This window comes from Bubalus bubalis, chromosome 21, assembly GCF_019923935.1.
Source record: "Bubalus bubalis isolate 160015118507 breed Murrah chromosome 21, NDDB_SH_1, whole genome shotgun sequence".
Lineage (NCBI taxonomy): Eukaryota > Metazoa > Chordata > Mammalia > Artiodactyla > Bovidae > Bubalus > Bubalus bubalis.
Genome location: NC_059177.1, coordinates 5,219,237 through 5,246,060, shown reverse-complemented (window position 1 = coordinate 5,246,060; position 26,824 = coordinate 5,219,237). Strand labels below are relative to the sequence as shown.

Genomic DNA, 26,824 nt, shown 5'->3' with positions numbered 1-26,824 from the left:
GTGCGGACCCTGGGATGAGGAGGAAGCCACCACCAGCACCTGCCACATGTCAGTACTAAGTGACTGATTTTTAGAAATAGGGACCTGCCACAGGTGAAGGTGACAGGGAACGTGGAAAAGCTGGAGAGGATCTGTCTTGTGGATTTTTCTGCAGACTACAAAATAACCAAATGAGGCTTGCGGGCTCCTATGAACAAGAACAGGAGGCAGGAAGCTGACCTGAGTACTTTTGCTTTATTCAATCGAATAAACATTTTATTTATATAAAAGACAATGCATAGAATGAAAATAAGTGCTTGACACGTTTGATATAAAAAGAGTATACAGCATTCACATTCCTATTTTAATACATGAGTATTGCTGAAATGTTCCATACAAGAATAAAACTTTCCCTTTACGTAGTGAAAAAAGTCAGTATTTTTAGGAACTACAGAATGTTATTCCTTGGTCTTTTTCTTGAATAAGGAAAAAACAAACATAAAACAAGCCACAGTATCATCTACATTCCAGTTTATGCTGATGATGACCCAGAAGTGATAAAGCTCTTTTGAATCTTGGAAGTTCCCATAATGGACCAGTATTCTAGAAATTCACCACTAGAGGTCAATGAGCAACAGCTATTGGGACAGCATCACCAGCCCTAAAGTGCACGGGACTTCTGGGCACTTCCATGGCATTGTGGCCAAACTGCCTAATCTCTCTCAGTCCACTTGAACCAAGAAGGGTTCCTAAAAATTCCACCTAATCCCAACTTCAGCGTGTCTGCTAAAACCCCAATGAGATGCGGCTTCCAAAACCCAAGCAGAGCTGATCTGATCATTGCCAGTCCCTCTCCAATATTCCTACCTATTTGGCTGAAAATAAGCTTCAAATCATTTTTACAAAAGAGCTTGTTATTTGCAGCATTAACACCTGTTTGTGGATTACCAAGTTTCCTATGGAGGATTAAAGCTCATTCTTTGTTCTTACCCACATGGACACAGATTTCCTAACTGTAGATGGGACTCCTGCATCCCACATTCAAATTCTGCAAACACTGAAGGTGGGTATGACTAAGAGACTGGTAACCATGACAACTTCTTGGAGTAAAGGTCTCCCCCTTTGAATGCAGAGGGGAACACTCTTTAATATACAAGCAAAAGAGATTTGCGTTAACAGGGACCATCCAGAGGCAGTCCCTGTCACTCCAAAAAAAAAAAAAAGGCCAACTTCAAATTTTAACCCCAGGAAGGGAATCAAAACGACACTCTATAGCCAGAGAATGATTGCGTGAATGCACATTTCTTGCAGGGAACCTTGGCTGGGGAAAGAAGGTTTAATTCCCAAACTAGGGTGAGAACAGGGGAAAACACGAATGTTCAAAGGGGAAGAGAGCAGCTTTCTAAGTGTGTCTTCACCGTCATCTGTGAATGACGTGGGACAGCGAGAACTGTAAGCCATCAGCTATCTAGTCTCACTCAGGGATCCAAAATTTGTTTGCAATATCTTCAGATATTTAAAAAGTGGCTCAATTTTGTTAAACACTGTGCTGGCCAAGCAAAACACACGTTCCGAGTGCCTGGACAGTCCTGACTGTGGCAGCGCCCTGCTGCTTCAATACTGTCCATGTGGCCAAAACGTGCTCAAGTCCCCTGGAGCCTGAGACCTACCAGTGATGCGTAGCAAGCGGAAGACAGAAACCGAGCGTGATGAAAAACTGAACATAAAAAGCCTGGAGGGGAGATCTGTGCCCTTTTAGGAAATGGGTAACAGTAATATAGGTGTGGGGGGGGGGGATTTTTTTTAAAAAGAACACTTTCTCATTAGTACAAGGTGTGGCAATTTCACGGGTAGGGAAAACATGTCCTGATTTTTCTGTAGCTTGTGGAGGTAAAAGATGGGACTTAAAATGTTGACGCGATGAGACTTTCTGAGCTAGCTGAGGATGGAGGTTCACAAACCAAACGTGGGTGTGAAGCTCAGCGCCGAGTCCAGGAGAGATGACGGGACGTGGGGACCTCGGGGACTGGTCCCCAGACAGTGCGGCTCCACTTGGCTCCACAGCCAGAACAGGACCCAGTGCAGGGAGTTACTACGTTGCAAAAGCAAGTGCAATGCGGCACAGCAGGCTCCGAGACCCGAGCCTCTCTCTGAAGGCAGAGACCCCCTCCCCGTGTGCCCCGAGCCCAGCACACGCGTGCCGCCAAGTGCTGAGGCTGCCCTTCCAGCCCACGTCTGGGCACGTGTGGTCTCGGTCCTCATCTCTTTCCACGAGTATGGCTGTGTATATATAGACATATATAGATATATATAAACATAGCTATTTCATATTTATATACAGGCATTAATAAAGTGCAAATGTTATTGGCTATTGTAAGATCAATCTCATTTCCTGAGGAAGTGCTAACACAGCTTATCCTATGACAATGTCAAAGGCAGAGGCTGCTTCCTGCCACCCCCTCCCAGCTCGGGGGAGGGAGCACCCCGGGTTCCAGGAAGCATCGTCAGGGGCAGCTTTCTGCTGACCCTGCTCTTTGGCCACAGGGCGGCCGCGCTGGGCCGGCCGCGGGAAGAGCTATTTGGTAGTGTTGAGGGAGCCGTCTTCGGGGATCTTCTCCTCCGAGCTGCTCCTCCCGGAGAGCCTGTCCAGGTGCTCCAGCTCGCTGAAGCGCTCGGCCACGCACTGCGCTGTGAGCCGGGCCTCGGGGTCGTGGTCCCAGCACTCGGCCAGCGTCTCGCACACCGTCTGGATGCCCTGCAGGGGGAGAGGGTCCACAAGCTCCTGAGAGGGGGTGGCAGCTCCTGGGGGTGGGGGAGCCCCCGCCCTGTCCCCCTGCAGGCCAGCCCCCGGCTCCATCTGACCGCAGCACTCGGGGGCTCCTGCTCACAGGAAGCGGGGAAGCGGAGATACAGCACAAGGTCCCCAGCAGGCTTCCGGGGACAGAAGCATCCCCGTTCGTGAAAATTCCCAAGAAGTGGGCTTCTACTGCCACTTCCTACCTCTCTATTCCAGGGAGCTGGGGCGCAGTAACAGGCTTTACTATTGAGGGAAGCTTTAGGTTCACGGCAAAATCGAATGGAAATTACAGAATTTCCATACCATATACCCCCTCCCCCAACGCAGACCGCCTCCCCCAGCCCCACCATCAACACCCTACATCTGTGTGAGGCATTTGTTAAAACCAGTAAAGCAACACTAAACATCACCGCTGACCACAGTCAGCCAGAGCAAGGTTCATGGTGAGGTACAGGATCAGGGTTCTGACCAAGCGTCCATCATTACAGCCCCCACAAGGTCACTGCCCTGAACTTCCTCTGTGTGCGCCTTGTCGGCCCCCAACAACCACTGATCTCTTAACTGTCTCAATGGTATTATTGCCTTTTCCAGAGAGTCAGAGCTGGAATCATATGTGTCCAACTCTGCGACCCCATGGACTGTAGCCCGACAGGCTCCTCTGTCCTTGGGGATTCTCCAGGCAAGAATACTGGAGTGGGTTGCCACGCCCTTCTCCAGGGGATCTTCCAGACCCAGGGATCGAACCCGGGGCTCCTGCACTGTAGGCGGATTCCTTACCATCTGAGCCACCAGCATTCCTATTTCAATAGGACTGACTATCCCGGTTGGAGTGACATGTGGGCATTAGTCTGGTTGTATTAGTCAAGTCCACATGCTTTGTAAGGATCCAAGCCCATCTTCCAGAAGTTTCAAGGACACCCTCTGCTAGGCCCTTCCTCTCCAGCTTCAGCCTGGACCCTGGCAAACAGCTGTCTTCGTATGTCCTGCAGGCTGTATCAGGGGGCTTGACCTAACCCCCTAAAGGCCCCACTCAAAAAAGGCCGATCCAGAAAATGCTGTCCACAACAGACGACAAGGGTCTTCTCTCACGGCTATAACTCTCATTTTGCATTGCAAATGTTTTTGTTAGTTCAAGTTGTTTTTTGGAAATAAGGCAGACACGGATTAAATACGTAGCCCAAAGAGTGGAAACAGACTGTGCCTCTCAGAGGCCCGACCCTGTCACTGGTGGGCCCGCACATGGGTGGCCCCGGGGGATGGATCCATCCCAGCCCTTCCCTGAGAGCAGCACTTTCCTGTCTGTAGTCTGAGCAACAGCACCCCACACCCAGGACCTGCCCTCCCTTCCTGCCCCGTGAGTGAGCCCATGATGTTGGATTAATTGTATAATTCCCCTAATTGATGGTATTGATCGATGGCCCTGTTAAGAGTGGAGTGTTATTGTTGGTACACAAGTAACATTTATTTTATTCTGGCACTGTAATTACAGGCAGTAAATTAAATTAAATATTAAGCATTAACTTGAAATCAATAGGGCAACAAATCTCATTAAGAGAAAAAAATGTATTATGCAAATTCTTTCCAGAATTTTATCATCATGAATAATGGCTATTCATTATAAGAACTGTACAGCAGAGGAGGCGACAGAGCTGAAGGAAACACTATTGCACCTTCTGAGTTTAGAGTGAACACAAAACAGCTTTGCATTTTCAAAGTCAAAGAGGCTCTGCTGAAACCACTGAAACCCGGGGAGAAACCCTGGGCCCCCACGGTTGGGTCCACAGCCTGTTGCAGGCTCTCCCCGATGTTAGCGGGCCTGCCCGCTGAAGCGGCTCTCAGCCAGGCAGGCACATACCAGGCTTCCTGCTCCATCTGTCTCCTTGCCATGCCTGACCTGTGGTTTCGGCTTCTCATCTGCATTTGCCTTACCCTTAGGAAACCTAGGACTTAGCCCAGCCCTCCCTGGACGAGGGAATTCATCCAAAGGCAGCCATAAAAGGTTTACGTCAATGGAAAAGACAGGGTGTCGTGAGCTGGGAGCACGGGGGTGTGGTCCAGAGCTCCTCCCTGCTGTGCCAGACCGTCCCTGCTCCCGCAGCCCATGGGTCCTCCTCCCCTCTCTGCTGCCCCATCAAAATGCCCCCAGAGCAAAGAATCTGCTGCGGATGGACGGCCGCATCCACCGCCTGTCAGGAGGTTCTGGAAAGAAAGATTTCCTGTTTGTTCCCCTGCCCTCTGCTCTTCTTTGCCTTTCTTCATCCTGGCCTCCTCCCCGACAGGCCTGCTGTGGCCTGAGCACACAGCAGCCCCTCGCAGGCCAGCTGGCAGACAATCCCTTCTTTCTCACAAGTAGTTCCTGCCAATGTTGAAGGTTCCCAGAAGAAAACATTTGGAACCCAGAAGAGAACAAAACACAAACTCCCTATGGAAAGGATGAGTGGCAGAGGCTGTAAAGAAAATATTTTAGTTCAGAACCAAGGGGTCTTAGACAATATGACAGGTGCCCGTCACATGTTCTGTGTGAGCCCTTTCTTACTTGTGGTGGGACATACAGTAACAAGGTCATCCCATTTTACTGAAACTCCTTTATGAAGAAAACCAAGCAGAATCACGGAACACATCAGATTGATGCCCATCAGCCTGGACTTCTCTGCTGCCTGAGCTGTCCGTCTCCCTCTGGGTGAAGACGACAGTCCCTCCTCACCTGGTGGTTGAGCCAGGAGCTGGGAATCTCTGGTCGGCCTCGATCTCTCAGCACATTGTCCTTCATGCTTTCCACACAGGGATGCTCCCGCACCTTAGACCCGAACGGAGGCTCATAGTCCTTCACTTCTGTTGGAGAGAGCAGGCGGACACAGGGCTTTGAGAAGGGCATGCACGGTTGGGATACTGTCAGGATTCGCCTGTGATTACGCTGGGGGTGGTTTTTAATTCTAATGGATTAATAAAATTATAAGGAGGGTCATAGAAGGACCTTGAAGTAGTCAACACGTGACTGTTCAACGTGAAGTAGTCAACAAGTGACCATGAAGTGCTAACGGCTGGAGACAGATCCGAGAACAAGGTCAACAAGGTCCGGGGACACAGGCTTTAAGGATTGTGGTTCCTAGGAGGTAGAAAAATCTTCCATATTACAAAGGTTTGTGGCCCTACAAAAGTCCACAGCACATAAATAGATTTAATATGTGGTATTAAATTTCTTGCAGAGATTCAGCCATATGAAAAAGGAATGAAATTGATAGATGCTGCAACACAGATTATGCCAAATGAAATAAGCCAGACATTAAACGACAAATATTGTATGATTCCCCTTATGTAAGGTACCTAGATTAGGCTACTTCACAGAGGCAGAGAGGAGAATATAGGCTGTTGGGGGATGGAGAGACTCTGTTCACTAGTACAGCGTTGCAGCTGGGGAAGATGGAAAAGTTCTGGAAATGGATAATGATGATGATGATGATTACACAACATTGTGAATGTACTTAATGCTACCCAACTGCACCACTTACTTTTTTAAAAATCATAAACACTTAAAAATGGCTAAACTGGTGAATTTTATATCATGTATATTTTCCCACAGGAATAAAAAGTCGTGGGGAGTAGTGATTAAGGAAAAAAAAAGTCTACAAAGTCTCCTTTAAATAGTAATAATGAAAAAGAGGTTCAGAAATGCTGTTTTAGTTAGCTGACAGAGGAGACAGATTGATAACAAAAAATTTAAAAATGTAATTTTCCTTCAGTGATACTCGCTAAAAAGAAAATAATGAAGGATGATGTAAACCCTTCATCAGAGTTTCAGGTTTCAACTAAGGTCCATTTCTTTTGTTTTTTTAAGGGAAATTCATGTCACTTATTTTCTTCTAATTTTTTCCTGTTGAAGTATAGTTGCTCAGTCACGTCCATCTCTTTGTGACCCTATGGACTGAAGCCCACCAGGCTTCTCTGTCCATGGGATTTTCCAGGCAAGAATACTAGAGTGGTTTGCCATTTCCTCCTCCAGGGGATCTTCCCGACTCAGGGATCGAACCTGCATCTTTTAGATCTCCTGCATTGGCAGGGGGACCATATTGTATCAGTTTCAGGTATACAACATAGTGACTCAGTGTTTTTGTAGGTTGTGCTCTGTATACAGTTGTAAACGCGAGCTATGTTTTCTATGCTGTCCATTGTATCCTTGTAACTTATCTATCTCATTCCTAGTAGTCTGTATCTCTTAATCACCCTTGCCCATTTCCCCTCCCTTCACCCCTCACCCTGCTGGCAATGAGCAGCAGTTTATCTGCCTCTATTTCATTCTGTAGATTCCATATTTAAGTGAAATCAAGCAGTATTTGTCTTTCTCTGTCTGCCTTATTTCACTAAGCATAATATCCTCCAGTTCCATCCATGTCATTGCAAATGGAAAAATTTCATTCTCTTTTATGGCTAATATTCCATAATGTGTGTGTGTGTGTACACACATACTTTTCTGCATGTAGTATGAAAAAATGTCATTTCATTCTTTCATGTGTAACTGTCCAGCTTTCCCAGCACCACTTATTGAAGAGAATGTCTTCTCTCCGTTGTATATTCTTGCCTCCCGTGTTGTAGGTTAGTTGACCACAAGTGTGTGGGTTTATTTCTGGGCCCTCTGTTCCATTGGTCTGCATGTCTATTTTTGTGCCTGTACCACACCATTTTGATTACTGCTGCTTTGTAGTACAGTCTGAAGTCAGGGAGCATGATTCTTCCAGTTTTGTTCTTTTTCTCTCAAGATTACTTTGGCTATTTGGGGCCTTTGGTAGTTCCATACACATTTTAGGATTATTTTGTTCTAGTCCTGTAAAAAATGTCATGGGTATTTTGATAGGGATTCCATTAAATCTGCAGACTGCTTTGAATATTATGAACATTTTAACAATATTAATCTTTTATTCCATGAACATGGGATTTCTTTCCATTTACCCTTATTCAATGTCATATAGTGTGTAGAGTACAGGTAGTCTTCTACCCTTGGTTAAATTTATCCCTAGGTATTTTATTCTTATTTGATTGTAAATCAAATTGTTTTCTTAATTTCTCTTTCCAATAGTTCATCATTAGTGTTTAGAAATGCAACAGATTTCTATGTATTAATTCTGCATCCTGCAACGTAACTGAATTCACTCATTAGTCCCATTGGATTTTTGGTGGTGTCATTAGGGTTTTCTACATATAATATCATGTCATCTGCAAATGGTGACCATTTCTTCTCTACTTATTTGGATGCCTCTTTTTTTCTTGTTTAACTGCTGTACCTAAAACTTCAAATAATATGTTAAATAGAAGTGGCAACCATAGGCATACTTGTCATGTTCTTAATTTTAGATAAAAGCCTTTCAGCTTTTCACAACTGAGTATAATGTTAGCTGTAGATTTATCGTAAATGGTCTTTATTATGTTGAATTGTGTTCCCTCTGTATCATATTTGTTGAGAGTTTTTATCACAAATGAATGAATCTTAGGTCCTATCCAAAGTGGCCCATGCATAAACTCGAGGTGAAGATTAGAAAGGCTGTTAATTTAAGTTGGTGGGACAATACCCACACCAGTGAGTCCCAGGACAATTTAGAAAATAAAAACACTACAGTACTGAAACATGTCTGGGCCCAAAGGGAAGAGTGGGCATGATTCAACAGTTTCCTCCAGAATAAATACCACCTTTGGCCTTTACTTCAAAATAACCCTGTTTAATGAGTGAAACTTTCAATAAATTGCCCCTACAGGCTTAGAATCGAAGAAGCATTTAAGGCAAAATGACATTTTGAAAAGAGATGGCTTGTTCTTGTTTATTTGACTTCTCCCCATTCCCAGAGCCCTCTTGCATATTTATCTTCTTCAGCCTCACCCAACTAGAAGTGCTGGCAGGATACTGTTTCTTCCCTTAGTGGGATGAAGGCTTCTCTCACCCTCCTCGTACCCTCCCCCCATCACTTTGAGACAAGCATAAACAACCTACTCTGTGTCTGCGTCTGCCTTCAAGAGCCTGCAGCCCCTGAATCTATACTACTCTGGAGTGAGATCTGAATGTTGACTTGGATGGTACTTAGATGTCTTATTTCTCGCTTCCATTCCCTTACATTTTTACCAGAATGTAAATTCCTAAGGACCAAGACACAGACTGAGTTTTGTGTCTTAATTCCCTCCTGAAATTATGTCTTATACATAGGTGGCTTTCAATAAATATGAGCTGGCTTGGATTCAAGCAAGAGCTGAGAACTGAGAATCAGAGTTTGTTCTCATTAAGGGTTTACTCTGACCTAAGTCTTCTCTTCTCTAAACTGAATGGGCTTCTGAACTGGATGACCTCCGTGTCCCCGCTCCAGAGCTGTCCTGTAACCCAATCTGATCAAATGATGGTGCTCTCTTGGTGCCACGCCCTCAGGTGTGTATAATATAATGCAATGTGATGGGGTCTGCATATGATATAAACTGCTCCTTAGACAATGTATCAGTCCACTGACTCTCCCTTTGCAGCCGTTTTGGCTGCCACAGCAGGTGTGGCTGGCAGCCTGCCTAAACCCCCCTTACTGAGCCATAGGCACTAGCCCCCAGCTGCTGCAGGCATCGGGTCGTAAGGGCACACGCTCTCTCCCTTCTATGGAGAACTGCTAATAGGAGCTTCCTGCCCTGGAGATTTCTAGAACATGACAGCCTCAGCCCCAGGGGCAGTCTGAAGCCAATGACAACATGGGAGTGTGAAGAGTCTAAGTGTCTTCCTCTGGAGGATATGACGGTGGTGCAGTTCATGTCTGGATCAGGATCAGTCCTGGGATCAGGCTGGTGGCAGTGAAGGTGGGGAAAAGTAACACTGGGCATTTTCCTCTTTGTGCCCTTGATTAAATAATGTGAAGAACAGCAGAGAAAGCAAGTCAAAGGGTAGGTCAGAGAGTGCCATCTTTTAAGAATTCGGGGACTTCCCTGGCAGTCCAGTGGTTAGGACTCTGCTTCCACCGCAGGGACCACAGGTTCGATCCCTGGTCAGGGAACTAAGATTCTGTGTGCTGTGCACTGTGGCCAAAAAAAAAAAAGGAAATACCTCTATGAAAAAAGAATCAAGGAGCTTAGAGAGTAAGATTAAGTTTAGCACTTAAAAGTGCTAACAATATGCATCATAAGCAGGGATATTGTTGGTTGCGCCTGCCTGGATCCCATCACAAACTAGAGGCGAGGACTTGGAAGAGAGAGGGCACCACTCTGTGCTTCAGTTTCCATATCCACAGCACAAGAGAGATCGTGAGTACCGCCACCATCACTCAGCACAGCGCTCCCTCAGTACCTGCAGGGGCCGGTCCCAGGACCAGAGGCAGACGCCAACACCCGCGGACGCCCAGTCTCCCACCCGATCCTCTGTATACGTGAGCTTTGCATCCGTGAGTCAAGCAGCTGTGGGTCATAAACTCAACACAAGATCCGAGAGCGGTTAGAGCCAGGAATGCAGAACCACAAATGCCGGTGGAAGGTACACTAACTGTCAACTGATGGCAGACGGTAGATAAACCCAGAATCGGGGGTGTGATGCTGAGGTGTGTGTGCGCTCTGCACCAGCGTCCCCAGTCCCCAGAAGGATCATGCTTCAGCTGTTCCCCAGGTGACTGCCTGGGGCTCACCAGCTCCCTCCACGGCCTGTCTCACTTCCTGTTCCTTCTCTTCTAGGCCTTTCCTGCCTTCTTTTCCCTACAGACTGCTGAACTTGGATTCGTCTTCAAGAGTCCAGATGACCCAAGGGGTCGGTCCATCCCCAGGCTGACACCCCGCTCCCCCAGCAGGACCACCTGCTGAGATCAGCTCCCCCGCCGCCACCACCCAGGGCTAGGTGCACCAGGGACACCCTGGGATCTCCTTGAAGGCTTCAACTAGCTGCCGCTCTAGGAAGCTTCTAGATCTCGCTGCTCTTCTTTCCACCCCCATCCCAGGCTCCCCTGAGGGCCAGGGCCTCACCCCCACCCCTTGGCATCTCTTTATCTGGCTGAAGGCTGGCAGAAGGAAAGTCCGCATCTCGAGCTCTGGTGCTCAGAGGGGCCTGGGCAATAGGGATGCTCCTCTTAAAGTCAGCATCTGGTCCACAGCTGCTGTTTTGATCGTGGTTCCAACTTCACAGAGCTGCAAAATTGTTGGCAGTTTTCCCCAGAGCGGAACCCTTTTATATCTGTCTTCCTTCCAAATTATCCTGCCTCAAAACGCAGGAAGAGGAAGGTTGCTATCCCAGGCTCTCTTCACTCCTCTCCCACCCTCTTCCCTGCCCCCACTCCACTCCTTTCCTTTCGATTCATTTTTTCTGCCTCACAGGCTGCAGCAGGCTGAGTTTGTTTCTCATCGTCTTGTGAAAATACTTGCTCAGCTGGCTGCTGTGTGTCAGCTGCTATTCAAAGGCTGACATGGCAAGGGATTTGAAAGTCAGGCGGCCTGGGGGCCAGTTTGGCTGGGTGACATGAACACTGCCTGCCATGCTCCCAGAGGGGGGCCCTGAAAGGACCTGCCTTCCTCTGCCTCCCACACATTACACACACACTCCTGCATGGACACCAGATGAACCAAAAGCCAGGACAGAGATTTCTTTGTAAGAGAGCCAGTCTCCAGGTTTGTCCTGGAGAGATGGTGAGTTCATGACTTACTCCTTTATAAAACAATAACACACCAGCCAGCTCCTTCCATCTTGTTCCCTCCTCAAACAACTCTGAAAAACCTGTTTTCTTGGTTTTTCTGTTGCATACTTCCAGATGACCTAAGTCTCTGAAATAACAGTCTCTGTTATGAGCTATGCCCAACTTGGTTTTTCTTTCTGCAACCATCATCCCCAGCCCTGATACTGACACATTACTTGTCTTTCTAGCATATTTCGTTGTTGTTCAGTTACTAAGTCATGTCCGAGTCTTTGGCAATCTCATGGACAGCAGCACGCTGTATTAGCTCTTCATTAGACACTCTGTCCCTTGAGGACAAAGATTTTTCTCACTGCTGCACTCTCAGCATTTTAAAAAATTTTATATTGGTCTCTAGTTGATTAAAAATGTTGTACCAGCATCAGGTGTACAGCGAAGTGATTCACTGATACATATATATGTGTCTATTCTTTTTCAATTTCTTTTCCCACTTAGGTTATCACAGAATATTGAATAGAGTTCCCTGTAATATACAGTAGGTCCTTCTTGGTTATCTATCTGATATAGAGCAGTGTGTATATTTCAATCCCAAACTCCCTATTTATCCTTCTCTATCACCTTTCCCTTAAATAACTGTAAGTTTTTCTAAGTCTGTGAGTCTGTTTTGTAATTCATTTGTATCTTTTAAAGTTCCACATATAAGCAACATATCACTTGTCTTTTTCTGTCTGAACTTATTTTACTTAGTATAATCATCTCCAGGTCCATCCATGTGGCTGCAAATGGCACTGTGTCTCTTTTTCATGGCTGAGTATTATTCCATCGTATATACGAACTACATATTCTTTATCCATTCACCTAGCAATGGATATTTAGGTTGCCTCCATGTCTTGACTATTTTAAATAGTGTTGCAATGGACACTGGGATGTTACCTATTTTTTTGAACCATGGTTTTCTCCAGATGTATGCCCAGGACTGGGATCACTGGATCATATGGTAGCTTTATTTTTGGTTTTATAAGGAATACTGTTCTCCCAGTAACAGTTTAGGAGGGTTTGCTTTTCTCCACAGCCTCTCTAACATTTATTGTTTGCTCTGACTGGTGTGAGGTGCTATCTCTTTGTAGTTTGGTTTGTGTTTCTCTAGAGATTAGTCCAATCCTTTGGCCACGTAATGTGAAGAGCTGACTCATTTGAAAAGACCCTGATGCTGGGAAAGATTGGGGGCAGGAGGAGAAGGGGACGACAGAGGATGAGATGGCTGGATGGCATCACCGACTCAATGGACATGAGTTTGGGTGAACTCTGGGAGTTGGTGATGGACAGGGAGGCCTGGCGTGCTGCAGTCCATGGGGTCGCAAAGAGAGACACAACTGAGCGACTGAACTGAACTGAACTGAGTGATTAGCAGTATTGACCATCTTTTCATGTTCTTTTTGGCCATCTCTATGGCTTCTTTTGGAGAAGGCAATGGCACCCCACTCCAGTACTCTTGCCTGGAAAATCCCATGGACGGAGGACCCTGGTAGGCTGCAGTCCATGGGGTCGCTAAGAGTCAGACACGACTGAGCGACTTCACTTTCACTTTTCACTTTCATGCATTGGAGAAGGAAATGGCAACCCACTCCAGTGCTCTTGCCTGGAGAATCCCAGGGACGGGGAGCCTGGTGGGTTGCCGTCTATGGGGTTGCACAGAGTCGGATACGACTGAAGCGACTTAGCAGCAGCATGGCTTTTCTAGAGAAATGTCTATTTAGGTCTTCTGCCCATTTTTTGATTGGGCTGTTTGTGTGATATTGAGCTGCATGAACTGTTTGTGAATTTTGGAGATTAATCCCTTGTCAGTCTCGTGGTTTGCAAATATTTCCTCCCATTCTGTGAGTTACCTTTTCACTTTGTTCATGGTTTCCTTTACTGTGCAATAGCTTTTGAGTTTAATCCAGTCACTTCAGTCAATTCAGTTGCTCAGTCGTTAAGTTTAATTAGGTCCCATTTATTTTTGTTTTTGTTTCCATTACTCTAGAAGATGGATCTAAAAAGACACAGCTGTGATTTATGTCAAAGGGTGTCCTGCCTATGTTATCTGCTAAGAGTTATGTATTATCCTGTCCTGCCTTTAGGTCTTTAATCCATTTTGAGTTTATTTTTGTGTATGGTGTTAGAGAATGTTCTAATTTCATTATTTTACATGTAGCTGTTCAGTTTTCCCAGCACCATTTATTGAAGATATTGTGTTTTCTCCATTGTATGTGTTTGCCTCCTTTGCACAGATTAATTGACCATAGGTGCATGGGTTTATTTCTGCCCTTTCTCTCCTGTTCTGTTGATCTGTATTTCTGTTTTTGTGCCAATACCATACTTTTTTTATTACTGTAGCTTTGTTGTATAGTCTGAGGTTAGGGAGCCTGATTTTTCCAGCTCTGTTTTTCTTTCTCAGGATTGCTTTGGCTATTCTGGGTCTTTTGTGTCTACATGCAAATGTAAAAAAATTTTTGTTCCAGTTCTATGAAACATGCCACTGGTAATTTGATAGAGACTGCACTGAATCTGTAGATTGCCTTGGGGAGTATAGTCATTTTGACAATATGTCTTCTGATCCAGAAACATGGTGTATCTTTCCATCTGTTTGTGTTACCTTTGGTTTCTTTTATGGGCATGTATAAAATTTTTGGAGTACAAGTCTTTTGCCTCCTTAGATAGATTTATCCCTAGGTATTTTATTCTTTTTGATGCAATGATAAATAGGGTTGATTGTTCCTTTAATTTCATATTTTAGTCTCTTGGTGCTAGTGTGTAGAAATGCAACAGATTCTGTGTATTAATTTTGTATCCTGCAATGTTATCAAATTCATTGATGAGCTCAAACAGTTTTCTGGTAACATCTTCAGGATTTTCTATCTGTAGTATCATGTTATCTGCAAACAGTGATAGTTTTACTTCTTTTCCAATTTGGATTCCTTTTCGTTCTTTTCTTCTCTGATTACAGTGAATTTAGGATTTCCAAAACTGTTGAATAAACTGGTGAGAGTGGATATCCATACCTTGTTCTGATCTTAGAGGAAATGCTTTCAGCTTATCACCATTCAGTAGGATGTTGACTGTAGGTTTGTCATATATGGCTCTTGTTATGTTGAATTATGTTTCTTTTATGTCCACCTTCTGGAGATTTTCATTATACATGAGTGTGAATTTTGTCAGAAGCTTTTCCTGTATCTGTTGAGAGGATCACATGGTATGATGATTTATTTATATCATATGGTATGAGTGTTTACTATAAGAAACAAATTTATTCTTCAGTTTGTTAATATGGTGTATTATGCTGATTCATTTGCAGATATTAGAAAAAAAACCTTGCATCTCAGCAGTAAATCCCACTTGATCATGGTCTATGAGCCTTTTACTATATTGTTGGATTTGATTTGCTAGTATTTTTGTTGAAGATTTTTGGGTCTATGTTCACTAGTGATATTGGTCTGTGATTTTCTTCTTTTCTGATATCTTTGTCTGGTTTTGGTACCAGAGTGATGGCCTCACAGAATGAGTATGGGAGTGTTTTTTGTATGTTGGGAATTTTAAAATCATGGTTTCAGTTCCATACTTGTGACTGGTCTGTTCATATTTTCTATTTCTTCCTGGGTCAGTCTTGAGAGATTGTACCTTTTAAAGAATTTGTCCACTTATTCTAAGTTGTCCATTTTATTGGCATATAGTTGCTTGTAGTAGTCTCTTATTATCCTTTGTATTCTGTGATGTCCACTGTAGCTTTTCCTTTTTCATTTCTAATTTTATTGATTTGAGCCCCCTAGTTTTTCTTGATGAGTCTGGCTAAAGGTTTGTCAATTTTGTTTATCTTTTCAAAGAACTAGCTGTCTAGTTTCACTGATCTTATCTATTGTTTTCTTTGTCTCTGTTTCATTTTTTACTGCTATGATCTTTACAATCTCTTTGCTTGCACTGTGGGTTTTATTTGTTGCTCTGTTTCTAGTTGCTTTAGGTATAACCTTAGGTTGTTTATTTGGGATTTACCCTGTTTCCTGAGATAAGACCGTATTGATATAAACTTTCCATTTAGCACTGGTTTTGCTGCATCTGTTTTGCATCGTCATGCTTTTGTTTTCGTTTGTCTCTAGGTATTTTCTGACTTCCTCTTTGACTTTTTCAGTGATCCATTGACCGTTTAGTAGCATACTGTTTAGCCTCCACATGTTTTTGTTCTTTGCAGTTTTAATGGAATGCTCTATAGATATCAATTAAGTCCCTCTGGTCTAATGTGTCATTTAAGGCCTGTGTTTCCTTATTTTCTTTCTGAATGATCCATCCGTTGATCAAAGAGTATCATTGTCGATTTCTCCTTTAATGGCTATTAGTATTTGCCTTATATAGTGAAGTGCTCCTATGTTGGGTGCATATATATTTACATATATATAAATATATTACAACTGTTATATCTTTTTCTTGGATTGATCCCTTGATGACTATGTAGTATCTGTCTTTGTATCTTGTAACAGTCTTTAAAGAATATTTTGTCTGATATATGTATTGCTACTCCAGCTTTCTTTTGATTTGCACTTGCATGGAATACCTTTTTCCATCCCCTCACTTTCAGTCTGTATGTGTCCCTAGGTCTGAAGTGTGTCTCTTGTAGACAGCACATGTATAGGTCTTGTTTTTGTAAGCATTTAGCCAGTCTATGTTTCTTGGTTGGAGTATTTAATCCAGTTACATTTCAGATAATTATCAAATCCAGTTACATTTCAGATAATTATCAATGTATATGCTCTTTTTTCGCTATTTTATTAATTGTTCTGGAATTGTTTCTCATAGGTTTCTTCTTTCGTTTCTCTTTTCTTCTCTCCTCTTGTGATTTGGTAACTTTAGTGTTGTGTTTTGGCTGCTTTTTTCCGTGTGCACCTACTGTAGATTTTCCGTTTGTGATTACCATGAGGTTTGGATACAGCAGTCTATACATAAACAAGATTGTTTTCAGTTGCTTGCCTTTTCATTTCAAATACACTTCCACTATCCTGCATTTGTGCTCTCCTAGTCTCACAATCACTGGTTTTGACATCATATTTGAGTATGAATGATTTCCTACCATTACTGTCTGCTTGCCTTTAATGGTGAGCTTTGCCATTTGTAATTTGCTTGTTTCTAGTTGTGGCTCTTTTTTTCTTTTTGCCTAGAGAAGTTCCTTTAGCATTTGTTGCAAGGCTGGTTGGGTGGTGCAGAATTCTCCAGCTTTTGCTTGTCTGTAAAACTTTTGATTTCTTAATTGTATCTGAAAGAGAACCTTGCTTGTAGACTCCTGCTTGTAGATTCTTGGTCATAGACTCTTCCCTTTCATAACTTTAAATATATTATACCACTTCCTAAGAGTTTCTGCTGAAAAATCAGCTTTATAACCTTATGGGAGTTCCTTTGTATGCTATTTGTCGATTTTTCCTTGTTGCTGTTAAAATTTTCTTGGTCTTTAATTTTTGTCGATTGGATGATTGTGAGTCTTGAGTGTTCCTCCTTGTGTTTATCCTACCTGGGAGTCTCTGAGCTCTCTGGACGTGGGTGACTGTTTCCATTCCCATGTCAGGGAATTTTTCAGCTGGTATCTCTTCAAATATTTTCTCAAGTCCTTTCTCTCTCTTCTTGTGGGACCCTATGATGAAAATGTTGGTGCATTTAATGTTGCTCCTGAGGCCTCTCAGACTCTTCATTTCTTTTCATTCTCTTTATATTCTGTTCTATAATAGTGATTTCCACAATTCTGTATTCCAACTCACTTATCCATTCTTCTGCCTCATTTATTCTATTCATTTGAGTGTATTTTTCATTTCAGTATTTTATTGTTCATCTATGCGTGTTCGTTCTTTAGATCTTCTAGCTCTGTTTTAAGCATTTCTTGCATCTTTTCTATCTATGCCTGCATTGTTTTTTTGAGATCTTGGATAATCTTTACTGTTATTACTCTGAATTCTTTTTTGGGTAGATTGCCTATCTCCACTTCATTTAGCTGGTCACCTGGGGTTTTATCTTGTTTCTTCATCTCAGACATATTCTGCCATTTCATTTTTGTCTACCTTTCTATGATTGCAGTTTGTGTTCCACTGGCTGCAGGGTTGTAGGTCTTCTTGCTTCTGTTGTCTGCCCCCTGGTGGATGAGGCTGGTATAAGATGCTTGTGCTGGCATCCTGGTGGGCGGGATTGGTTTCTTCCCACCCGTGCATGAAACTGGTTCTTGTCCCTCAGGTGGGCAGAGCTGTGTCAACAGGTGTGTTTATTGGGCAGTCACATGCTCAGGAAGTTTTTAAGCAGCTTGTCTGCTAATGGGTGAGGCTGTGTTCCCACCATTCTGGTTGGTTCAGTTCAGTTCAGTCGCTCGTTCGTGTCCAACTCTTTGCGACCCCATGAACCGCAGCACGCCAGGCCTCCCTGTTCATCACCAACTCCCGGAGTTCACTCAGACCCACGTCCATCGAGTCAGTGACGCCATCCAGCCATCTCGTCCTCTGTCGTCCCCTTCTCCTCCTGCCCCCAATCCCTCCCAGCATCAGAGTCTTTTCCAATGAGTCAACTCTTCTGGTTGGTTAGCCTGCGGCATCCCAGAATTGGAGCCTGTAGGCTGCTGTGTGGGGCCAGGTCATGGTGAAAAAATGACGGCCTTTAGGAGGGCTCACAGCAATAAGAACTCCCCAGAACCACTGCCACCAGGGTCTTTGTCCCCACAGTAAGTCACAGCTGTGCCTCAGCCTTGCAAGAGACCGTCTAATACCAGCAGGCTCTTATGAGGTCACTGCTTTTCCCCCTGCGTCTTGCTGTGCACAAGACTGTGTGTGTGCCCTCTAAGAGTGGGGCTTCTGTTTTCCCCAGTTCTGCAAACAAACCCTGCTGACCTTCAAAGTCAGATGTTCTGGGGGCTCCTCCTCCCATTGACAGACCGCCAGGCTGGGGAGCCTGATGTAAGGCTCAGAACGTTCATTCCTGTGGCAGAACCTCCACAATATAATTGCTTTCCAATCTGTGGGTTTCCCACCCAGCAGGTATTGGACTTGATTTTATCGCAACTGCACCCCTCTTACTTTCTTGTTATGGGCTCTTCTTTGTCTTTGGACCTATGGTATCTTTTGGTAGGTTCCACCATTTCTTTGTTGTTGATGGCTTTCAGCAGTTAGTTGTGATTTTGGTGTTTCTGTGAGAAGCAGGGAAGCTCAGTACCTTCTACTTTTCCATCTCCTGAGAGTCTCTGCACCCTTACCATTTTGAATAATGCCTGCCACACAGAAGGTACTCAAAAAATACAGGTTGGGTGAAAGAAATAATGAATTGATACATCTTCAGAGAGAAAGGGTAAAGAAGTTATCTCAGACTTTGAGGCACCGAGGCGTGTGAGGTACACATGCTGCAGCATTTAACAGCTTTGGGATTCCATTAACAGACTCACAAAGTCCACCGCCGGGAACATGCTGCGGGGAGGCCACCGCTGCATGGTCCCGCCAGGCGCTTTCAGCAGGGCTTCAAGTCAAAGGCCGTTATACAGAGTAGGACTGACTACCCCTTCCACAGTAATAATGGTAATCCTAGCTGCCACCGACTAAATAAGCTATCAGTCCTGTAGTAGGACATTTAGGGCCTGTGGGCCAGAGTCAGACCACAGGGCGTTGATTTCTGTCTCCACTATCATACTTCCTGAAGCCTCAGTTTACCCACCTGTAAAATGGGGCTAGTAACAGCACACCCTTCAAAGAACCCTTGGTAAGTGGGATGAATTGTTCCATAATGCTATTGCTTATGTAATGGTAGCTATCATTTCTTGTGGCCTTCTTCATCTGGACCAAACCTACTTCCACCAGAAAGCCTTTCATTTTTGACCACCTTCTTCACTTACGACAATCCATGTCTTGTGGTAAGGGAGCTGGACCAGCTTGCTTCCAAAGGGTGCTCTTACTATGTCTGCATGTTCTCACCTGAGAAGAATGTGGCTTCTCTAGTGTCATGCTTTCTCTTGCTCATGTTCCCTCTCTGCTGCTTGCGCAGAGAAGACACTTCCGAGGCTCACTGTTCCCTCAAGAGCTGATCTAACCCTCCTTGCCTGACCCTGCTGTCACATTGTCTTTAGCCAACCTGGGCACTCAGTCTGGTGCTCCCTGCCTTGCCTGCAAAAAAGTCTCCTTCAGTGTTCCAGGCCTCGTAAACAGCGCAAGACAAAGTCTCGTACTGAGTCCTGTGATAAATGCAGAAAAAAGCAGGCAGCGCCTGGGCCTCCAGGCCAAAAGTTTGGGCTCAGCCCTGAGAATAGAATGGGGTCCTGTTCTCCAGGCAAGAAAGCTGGGATTTCACATTCTCCCCCTGCAAGAGAGTTCCTTGATGCCTAGACTCCTGCTTCATTCAGTCAGATGTCCAGCTCCTCAGAATAACTGAGAGGGAATATCAGTGGATCTATTTTGTGAAGTAAAATACCAGTCTATAACTCACCACACTGAGGTAAGCATTTTCCACATTTCCTTTTCTGAAATGAGACTGTCCATGAAAAAGATAGTAATTTCTTATGTTGTATTTCAAGTTATACAAAGAAGTTTAAGCTTCAGGAAGGCCTTTTATATTCTGCCCTCTGTATAAATTAAAGCCTAATATCCACTAGAGTGGTATTACCTATTTTATGTGTAAAGAAAGAAATGTGTCTGAAAATGCAAATATTTAAAAAGGAAAGGGGGGAAAAGCCTGTTTCATCAGTGGACAGCAAGCTTCTCTACGGAAATCTGTGTTTGTACAACAGGGAAGAGGCAGCACATCCTAACTCCCCTTAGAAGGTCCTAACTTTAACGTATCTTCTAAGAAGATCTTTAAATATAAGAGTCTCTGAAATTAAGATTAGGCTGAAAATCTGCCTTTACAGTTTTTGACGCACACATACATGCAAAAAACAAAACAAAACAAAACAAAAAACCCAAATATAATAACACTTTTAAAAGTAGGCAAAAGAGAGGGGTTATTAACACGTGAGTTCACACACTTAGTCAAGAGAAGGGCTGTCTGCTGGGCCAAAGTGAGGATAGACAAATCACTTTGATTTTGCAGCCTGATGGGAGAAACCGTACTGTGGGCTTAAGATCAAACAAAATGAGAACAGGGATGGCCTCTTTTCCGGTTCCCCAAAGCCGTCTGTTCTTATCCTAAAGGTTATGAGGATTACTGAACAAATAGGACCCTGTTCCTTCCTTGGGAAAACTTGTTTATACTGTATCCGTTTTTAGATCTTGTAAAAGCTGGTGAACTCGGTTCTTCCCCACTAGCCAGAATTCTTCCACACTCAGCAAATATCAACAGGAAAGGGCTTCAGTCACTGACGACTGTGGAAGCAGGGAGCTCAAATCAGGCCTTAAGAAGCCGGTGACACCAACAGGGGGGACGGCAGAGACGGGCTCCTGCATGTTTATAGACGATGAGCCGTTTTGAAAGGATAAGAGAGATACCAAAACCTAGGTGAATTTGTTCTGACAGTGACAGCGGCATTGTCCCCTCTTTCACAGTTCACGCTGGTCTGGTCTAAGGATTCATTTTGGAACTGTCAAAGCTTCAAGCAGAAAATGATTCTCAGTGACTGAAACTTGGTTCAACAAATTTCACTGTGCAAGGAAAAAATCAGTTACTTTTGGAAATACTGTGGGGGAAGACATCTCATGCAGAAAACCAGAAAATAACTGGGTTAGCCAGACAGGAAGTTCTATGTCCTGTGCAGGGACCCAAGGATATGGGTGACGGGACAGCAAGGCTCCCAGCCTGGCCCATCCTGGACAGTCAGCTAAGGAAGTCCTCAGCAGGAGGAATGATGAGAGCCAGCAATGATGACAACCTAATCCACCTGGAGCAAAACGCTGGAGAGTCTGGCCAGTGCCCAAAACTGACCTAAGTGACAAATACTGATAACATTAAATATCCACGGAATAAAATACCCACAATCCCATACTCATGTAAACACAGAGTAAAATGAATAAATAACAGGGGCTGGTGAGAGAAAGGACAGATATTTCCCAAGCATCTGTGAAAAATATGTAGAAGGGATAAGAAAAATAGAAAATCACCATTAAGCAAATGTTACAGTAATAATCGTCTGCAAGAACTATTAATTGACCCTAAAAATCAGCAGGTAAAATTATTATTAAAAAACAGGTCTAGTCTCCTTATTAAACAGGTGTTTAGTAGAAACAGGTCAAAGCGCCTTCCCACAAGATATGTATTAATTACACATGGAAAAGGTAGTGTCTCCCCAGGGAGAGAGCTGGGGCCGCCTTCAGCGTGTGAGGAGACGGGCCAGCAAGCACGCTGGCACACCAGCCGCATGCGGCGCTGAGGGCACGGCACCATTTGAGGCATTCCTGCCTGGAAAGGCACGATCCCAGTCTAACCACAGGAAGGCATCAGAGCAACCCACAGTGGGAGACTGTTTATAAAATAACTGGTCTGAATTCTTGCCAAGGTCACGAAAGAAACAGGCTGAGCGACCATCACACGTTGAAGGAGACTGAGGTGGCCTGGACACCAAGGTAATGTGGAATCCCAGAGTGAATCCTGTTCCCCAATTCTGGGGACTTGGTTTAGGTAAGATGTTAACAGGAGGGGTAGCTGGGTGAAGAGCATATGGGAACTCCCTGTACTACGCACGCAATGATTCTGTGAGTCTAAAATTATTATGAAACAAAGGGTTAAACATAAAATTGGAGTTAGCTTGGCTTGACTTAGCATCCCACCAGGACCAGGTTAGGATATATACACTTCTAAGGTGAGACCTCAGATCCTGACGGTAACCACTGAGAGGAGGCCCAGAAAAGGATGAAGTGGTGTGGACATCAGCCATGCCCATCTCCAGGAAGATGAGGGGACAATGCCCTCTAAAACATGACATCCCCGGTTCCCCTGAAGAATGCTGCATTCATTCCTCAATAACCTCTCTTCTCTAGATTTTTCAAAACCTAAACAAATCCGTCAAACCATTCTGCTTGTTTTCTCCAGCAAAGGAAAGTTAAGTCCATAAAAGTAAATTTTAAGTAAAATCTATTTTCTGGACCTTTTAATTCTGAAAAACCTTAAAAAAATCAGATAATTTTCTGAATCAAAGAAGAAATGAATTCTTATAAATATTATTAGTGTTCCTCTCTTGCTAGATCTGTAGATACCAGTGGAGAGATGGGTCCAGGGAAAAGTAATTATATACTTCAGGAAAGGAGATAAAATGCTTTATGCTCCGAACCTGGCTTTCAGCTACGGAACTAAGGCGTGATTCCACATCATGCTGGAATATCTGTGTCCTACCAGATCTCACACAGCTCTTCCGTATCCCTGAACTCGTGCTGAAGCAATGAGCACAGCATCATTTGGAGGTCCACCAGGATGGTGGTCCACGCCTACCTCCCACTGCGTTGCAGCGAGACGTCATCTCCCAGAGCACCAGGGCCATGGAGTAGACATCCGTCTGCTTGAAGGACTCCACGTTCTCCAGATTCATCCTGGACTCGAGGACCTCTGGAGCCATGTATCTCGCCGTTCCCACCTAAAGAAGAACACACACGGAGGCCCGTCATCCAACTCCAACTGCAGGTCTGCTTTCAAAATACAGCTGACGCTCGGCCCCCTACGTGAGTAGTTAGTTGGTCTTTAAAAACCATGATGCTTTTTAAGATAATGAGACCTGCATAGAAAGGTAGAGCTTATGCAATTTTTAAAAAAATAGGTTGTCTCTCCCTGAAAAACCTTGAAAGAATATAAAGAACAAATGCCAAAATAAGGAAATGGCAAAGCGCAGAGCTGCTGTGTCCAGGCTCAGGACACAAGATCATCATACCACGTGTGCAGTAACATCCTTGCAGAGACCCTGAGACCACACTGGTGACGGACACGTTCAGTGTTTTTCCAAATTAAATATCTTTTCATTCTCGAAACTCCAAGATACGAGGTGAAAATAATAATTGCCAGGATCCTTTTTGTCCCCTGAGGGTTGCATTAGTCTTCTTTGTTCACCCCCTGGTACGTTCTAGTGTGCCGAGGATGTCATATAATTACATAAAAGCTCTGCTGAGTGGAACTATACAGAAGTATTTCCACTACAAGCTCAAATCTGGTCATTTTATAATTTTGATAGGCATGCTGTGTGATTTTATCTGACAGTGTGAAAACACTGTGATACATAGGAAAAAAGAAAAAAATATTTCTAAGAAAAAAATCATTTGAGTGAGTGATAATGCAGCTTGTATAGACTGACTAAATAACAGCGATGTCCTACCTTCCCAAGGATTCAGGGGAATGTCAAGTGAGTTGATAATATTACTCCAAAATAATGCTTTTTATTGTCATGCATTAGAAGACAAGTTTCTTTTTAATAAGTCACTCCACGACTGGTCACCCTGGCACATTGATTCATCTGAGTTTCAACGTGTTCATCTCCTCAGTGGATGTGCACCCCTGGAGGGCTGCCTGAGCAGTGACGAGATGCTCCAAAAGCACAACCCTCAGCCTGGTCAGAGGAGGCAACGATGCTACCAAGACTTTACTCTGAGTCACAGCCATGCTTCTGGTGTGTGAAACACGGGGCCCATCTTTTATAAAGCATGACAATGCTGTGTGCTGCGTGCTAAGTCGCTCAGTCGTGTCTGACTCTTGCAACCCCATGGACGGTAGCCCGCCAGGCTCCTCTGTCCATGGGATTCTCTAGGCGAGAATGCTGGCATGGGTTGCCTTTTCCTTCTCCAGGGGACCTTCCTGGCGGGTTGCCTTTTCCTTCTCCAGGGGACCTTCCTGGCCTAGGGACTGAACCCGAGTCTCTTATGTCTCCTGCACTGGCAGGTGGGTTCTTTACCATAGTGCCACCTGGGGCACCCACTGGTAACATTAAAAGGTTTCCATTTTAATCTGTGAGATGTTTCAGAAGAAGAACTCTCCCTTCACCCAGTCAGTCACTCACTCTATAGATACTTATTGGTCTCTTTGCCTGTTCAAGGCCTTGTGTTGGATGTGACCAAATGTATGTGGATTTGGACTTCAAGGAGACTGCCTTCTAAAATGGTTAAAAAAAAAAGGCAACATAAGGACCAAAAGTACAGAGCAGAAAGAGGCTGAGTACAACCCTAAGGAAAAAGAAATACTAGCAGTGCTTGAAGCAAAGAAAAAAAGTCTAAATGGACGAGAAATGAGGACTGACTCAAGGAGAAAAAGGCTGTGCTAGACTGGGAAGGGTCTGAGAGCCAGGGAGAGAAGTGCTGCTGGCTGTCGGAAGCACCCTGGCAGGAGAGCAGGGCGCTTCCCGGGCTGAGAGGATCCCCTGGGCGAGGTCAGAGTGCAGGGCGGAAGGAGCGCAAGCGGGAGGGGCGGATGGAGCACAAGCGGGAGGGGCGGATGGAGCACGAGCGGGAGGGACGCCAGCAGCGAGGGGCAGGGCCACCCTACCTGCCCACTGTTGGCCAGGTCATCCACCGACAGGGTGGGGTCCAGCCGCAGTGAGAGCCCGAAGTCACAGAGGCAGCAGGTGAGGTCGCCCTTGACCAGGATGTTGGAGCTCTTGAGGTCCCTGTGCACGATGGGCATCTTGGGCCGGCCGCACAGGGTGTGGTCGCTATGCAGGTGCGCGATGCCGCGGGCCAGCGAGCCGCCCAGCCGGCGCAGGTCCTCCCAGCTGATGACATGGCGCGTCAGGTACTCCTGCAGGTTGCCCTTGGCGTGGAAGGCAGTGATGAGCCAGTACTGCTTGCCCAGCTCCGTCTTGCGCTCCTCCGCCGTCAGGAACTGCAGGATGTTCTCGTGCTTGAGGTTGATGTCCGAGAAGATGTCCTTCTCCGTCTTCCAGGAGGCATACTCCTCGTAGGGGAAGATCTTGACGGCCACGGTCTCGAACTGCTCAGACGTGTTCTGCTTCAGCTTGGCCTTGTAGACCTCGGCGAAGCGCCCCTTGCCCACCAGGGTGTCCAGCTCGATGGGCAGCAGCTCCGTGTTGTGGTTGATGTTGTTGGCGCAGGTGGAGCTGATGTCGGAGCGGTCGTCCTCCAGGATGATGGCCAGGTGCTCGCTGAACTCCATCAGCTTGCGCGGCTTGCCCGAGTCCCAGGCCGGGCTCAGCTTCTGCTGCCGGTGGATGCGGTAGCAGTAGAAAGTGACGATGACGGCGATGGCGATGCCCAGCGGCGGCAGGAGGCTGACGCCTGTCACTTGGAAGATGACCAGCAGCAAGTCGGGGTTACTGCTGGTGTACTCTGAAGTGGAAACAGAGAAGGAGCGGGTCAGCAGGTGTGGCCTGGGAAGAAGTGGTCCACGCCCCAGGCACTGTGGGCTTTACCATCAGCACAGTTGTCATGGACACGGTAGGGTACGTTTTTATTCCAGGCATGGATGCTTGGGTGTGCTTGTCCATCTGGCCATCTAGTCAACGTCTTTTACTCTTCCCTCAAAACTTAGCTGGGAAATCGAAATTCACCATCAACCAATCAGAATTGAGAACAAGCTGATTTACAAGCTGAGAACAAGGCCCTCCTCACTGGCCTTTAAAAATGCTTTGCTGGCTCCATTCGCAATAGTCAGGACTTAAAAATAACCTAAATGTCCATCAACAGATGAATGGATAAAGATGTACATATATACCATGAAATATTACTCAGCCATAAGAAAGAATGAAATAATGCCACTGCCAGATACATGGATGGACTTCGAGATTATCATACTAAGCGAAGACAAATATCATATGATATCCCTTACATGTGGGATCTACAGCATGGCACAAATGAACCCACCTACAAAACAGAAACACACTCACAGACACAGACTTAGGGTTCCCAAGAAGGGATGGAGAGGGGTGGAGTGCGAGTCTGGGTTAAGCAGATGCAAACTGTTATACACGGGATAAGCAAACTCCTACCATAGCACAGGGAACTGTGTTCAACATCCTGTGTCAAACCATAACGGAGAACAGTAGGAAAAAGAACACACACACATGTATGTATATATAACTGAGGCACTTTGCTATACGGAATTAACACTGTAAATTGACTATACTTCAATAAAATTTTTAAAAACAGGAAGAAGGAAAAATTTGGTGATTGAATCTTGAAAACCTAAGTTTTTACTCACACTGGCAGGCTGCATGGGACCCCAGGGTAGGTGGGACTAGAGGCTGAAGTGTGATGGGACAAAATGGTTGCAGGAAAAGATTGAACTACAGGAGAAATAGAAACTCTTGTAGAGATATGGATGGTGCCTGTTACCCAGCAAAGAATGAGCCTAGAGATCAAGACTGAGGGGACAGATAAAATGATACTGATGCAGTATCAGCATCAGATACTGCAGCAGATGCTGCAGAAAATAACATTCCTCTCCTGTAACTCCACCTCTACTATCTGGACTATCCAATGGGAATGTTTTCTTCAAGTGGACACCTGTCTGTAACAACATAAGATGTCTT

General features: G+C 44.9%; 1 protein-coding gene across 3 annotated transcripts in view; it reads right to left on the bottom strand.

Annotated features, from left to right (window-relative positions):
• Nucleotides 1-215: 215 nt before the first annotated feature.
• Nucleotides 216-26,824, bottom strand: part of TGFBR2 (transforming growth factor beta receptor 2) — a 111,125-nt gene continuing 84,516 nt past the window's right edge. For 2 of the 3 annotated variants that reach the window (XM_044934028.2, XM_006046861.4), the window contains 4 exons: nt 24,823-25,622; nt 22,792-22,933; nt 5,481-5,608; nt 216-2,734 (listed from right to left, as the gene is read on the bottom strand). In XM_044934028.2, the coding sequence (XP_044789963.1) occupies nt 2,555-2,734; nt 5,481-5,608; nt 22,792-22,933; nt 24,823-25,622 (1,250 nt within the window). In that variant the 3' untranslated portion in view covers nt 216-2,554. Of the gene's footprint in view, nt 2,735-5,480; nt 5,609-14,958; nt 21,012-22,791; nt 22,934-24,822; nt 25,623-26,824 lie in introns of those variants that run through there. The other variant, XM_044934029.2, reaches the window with a different exon arrangement.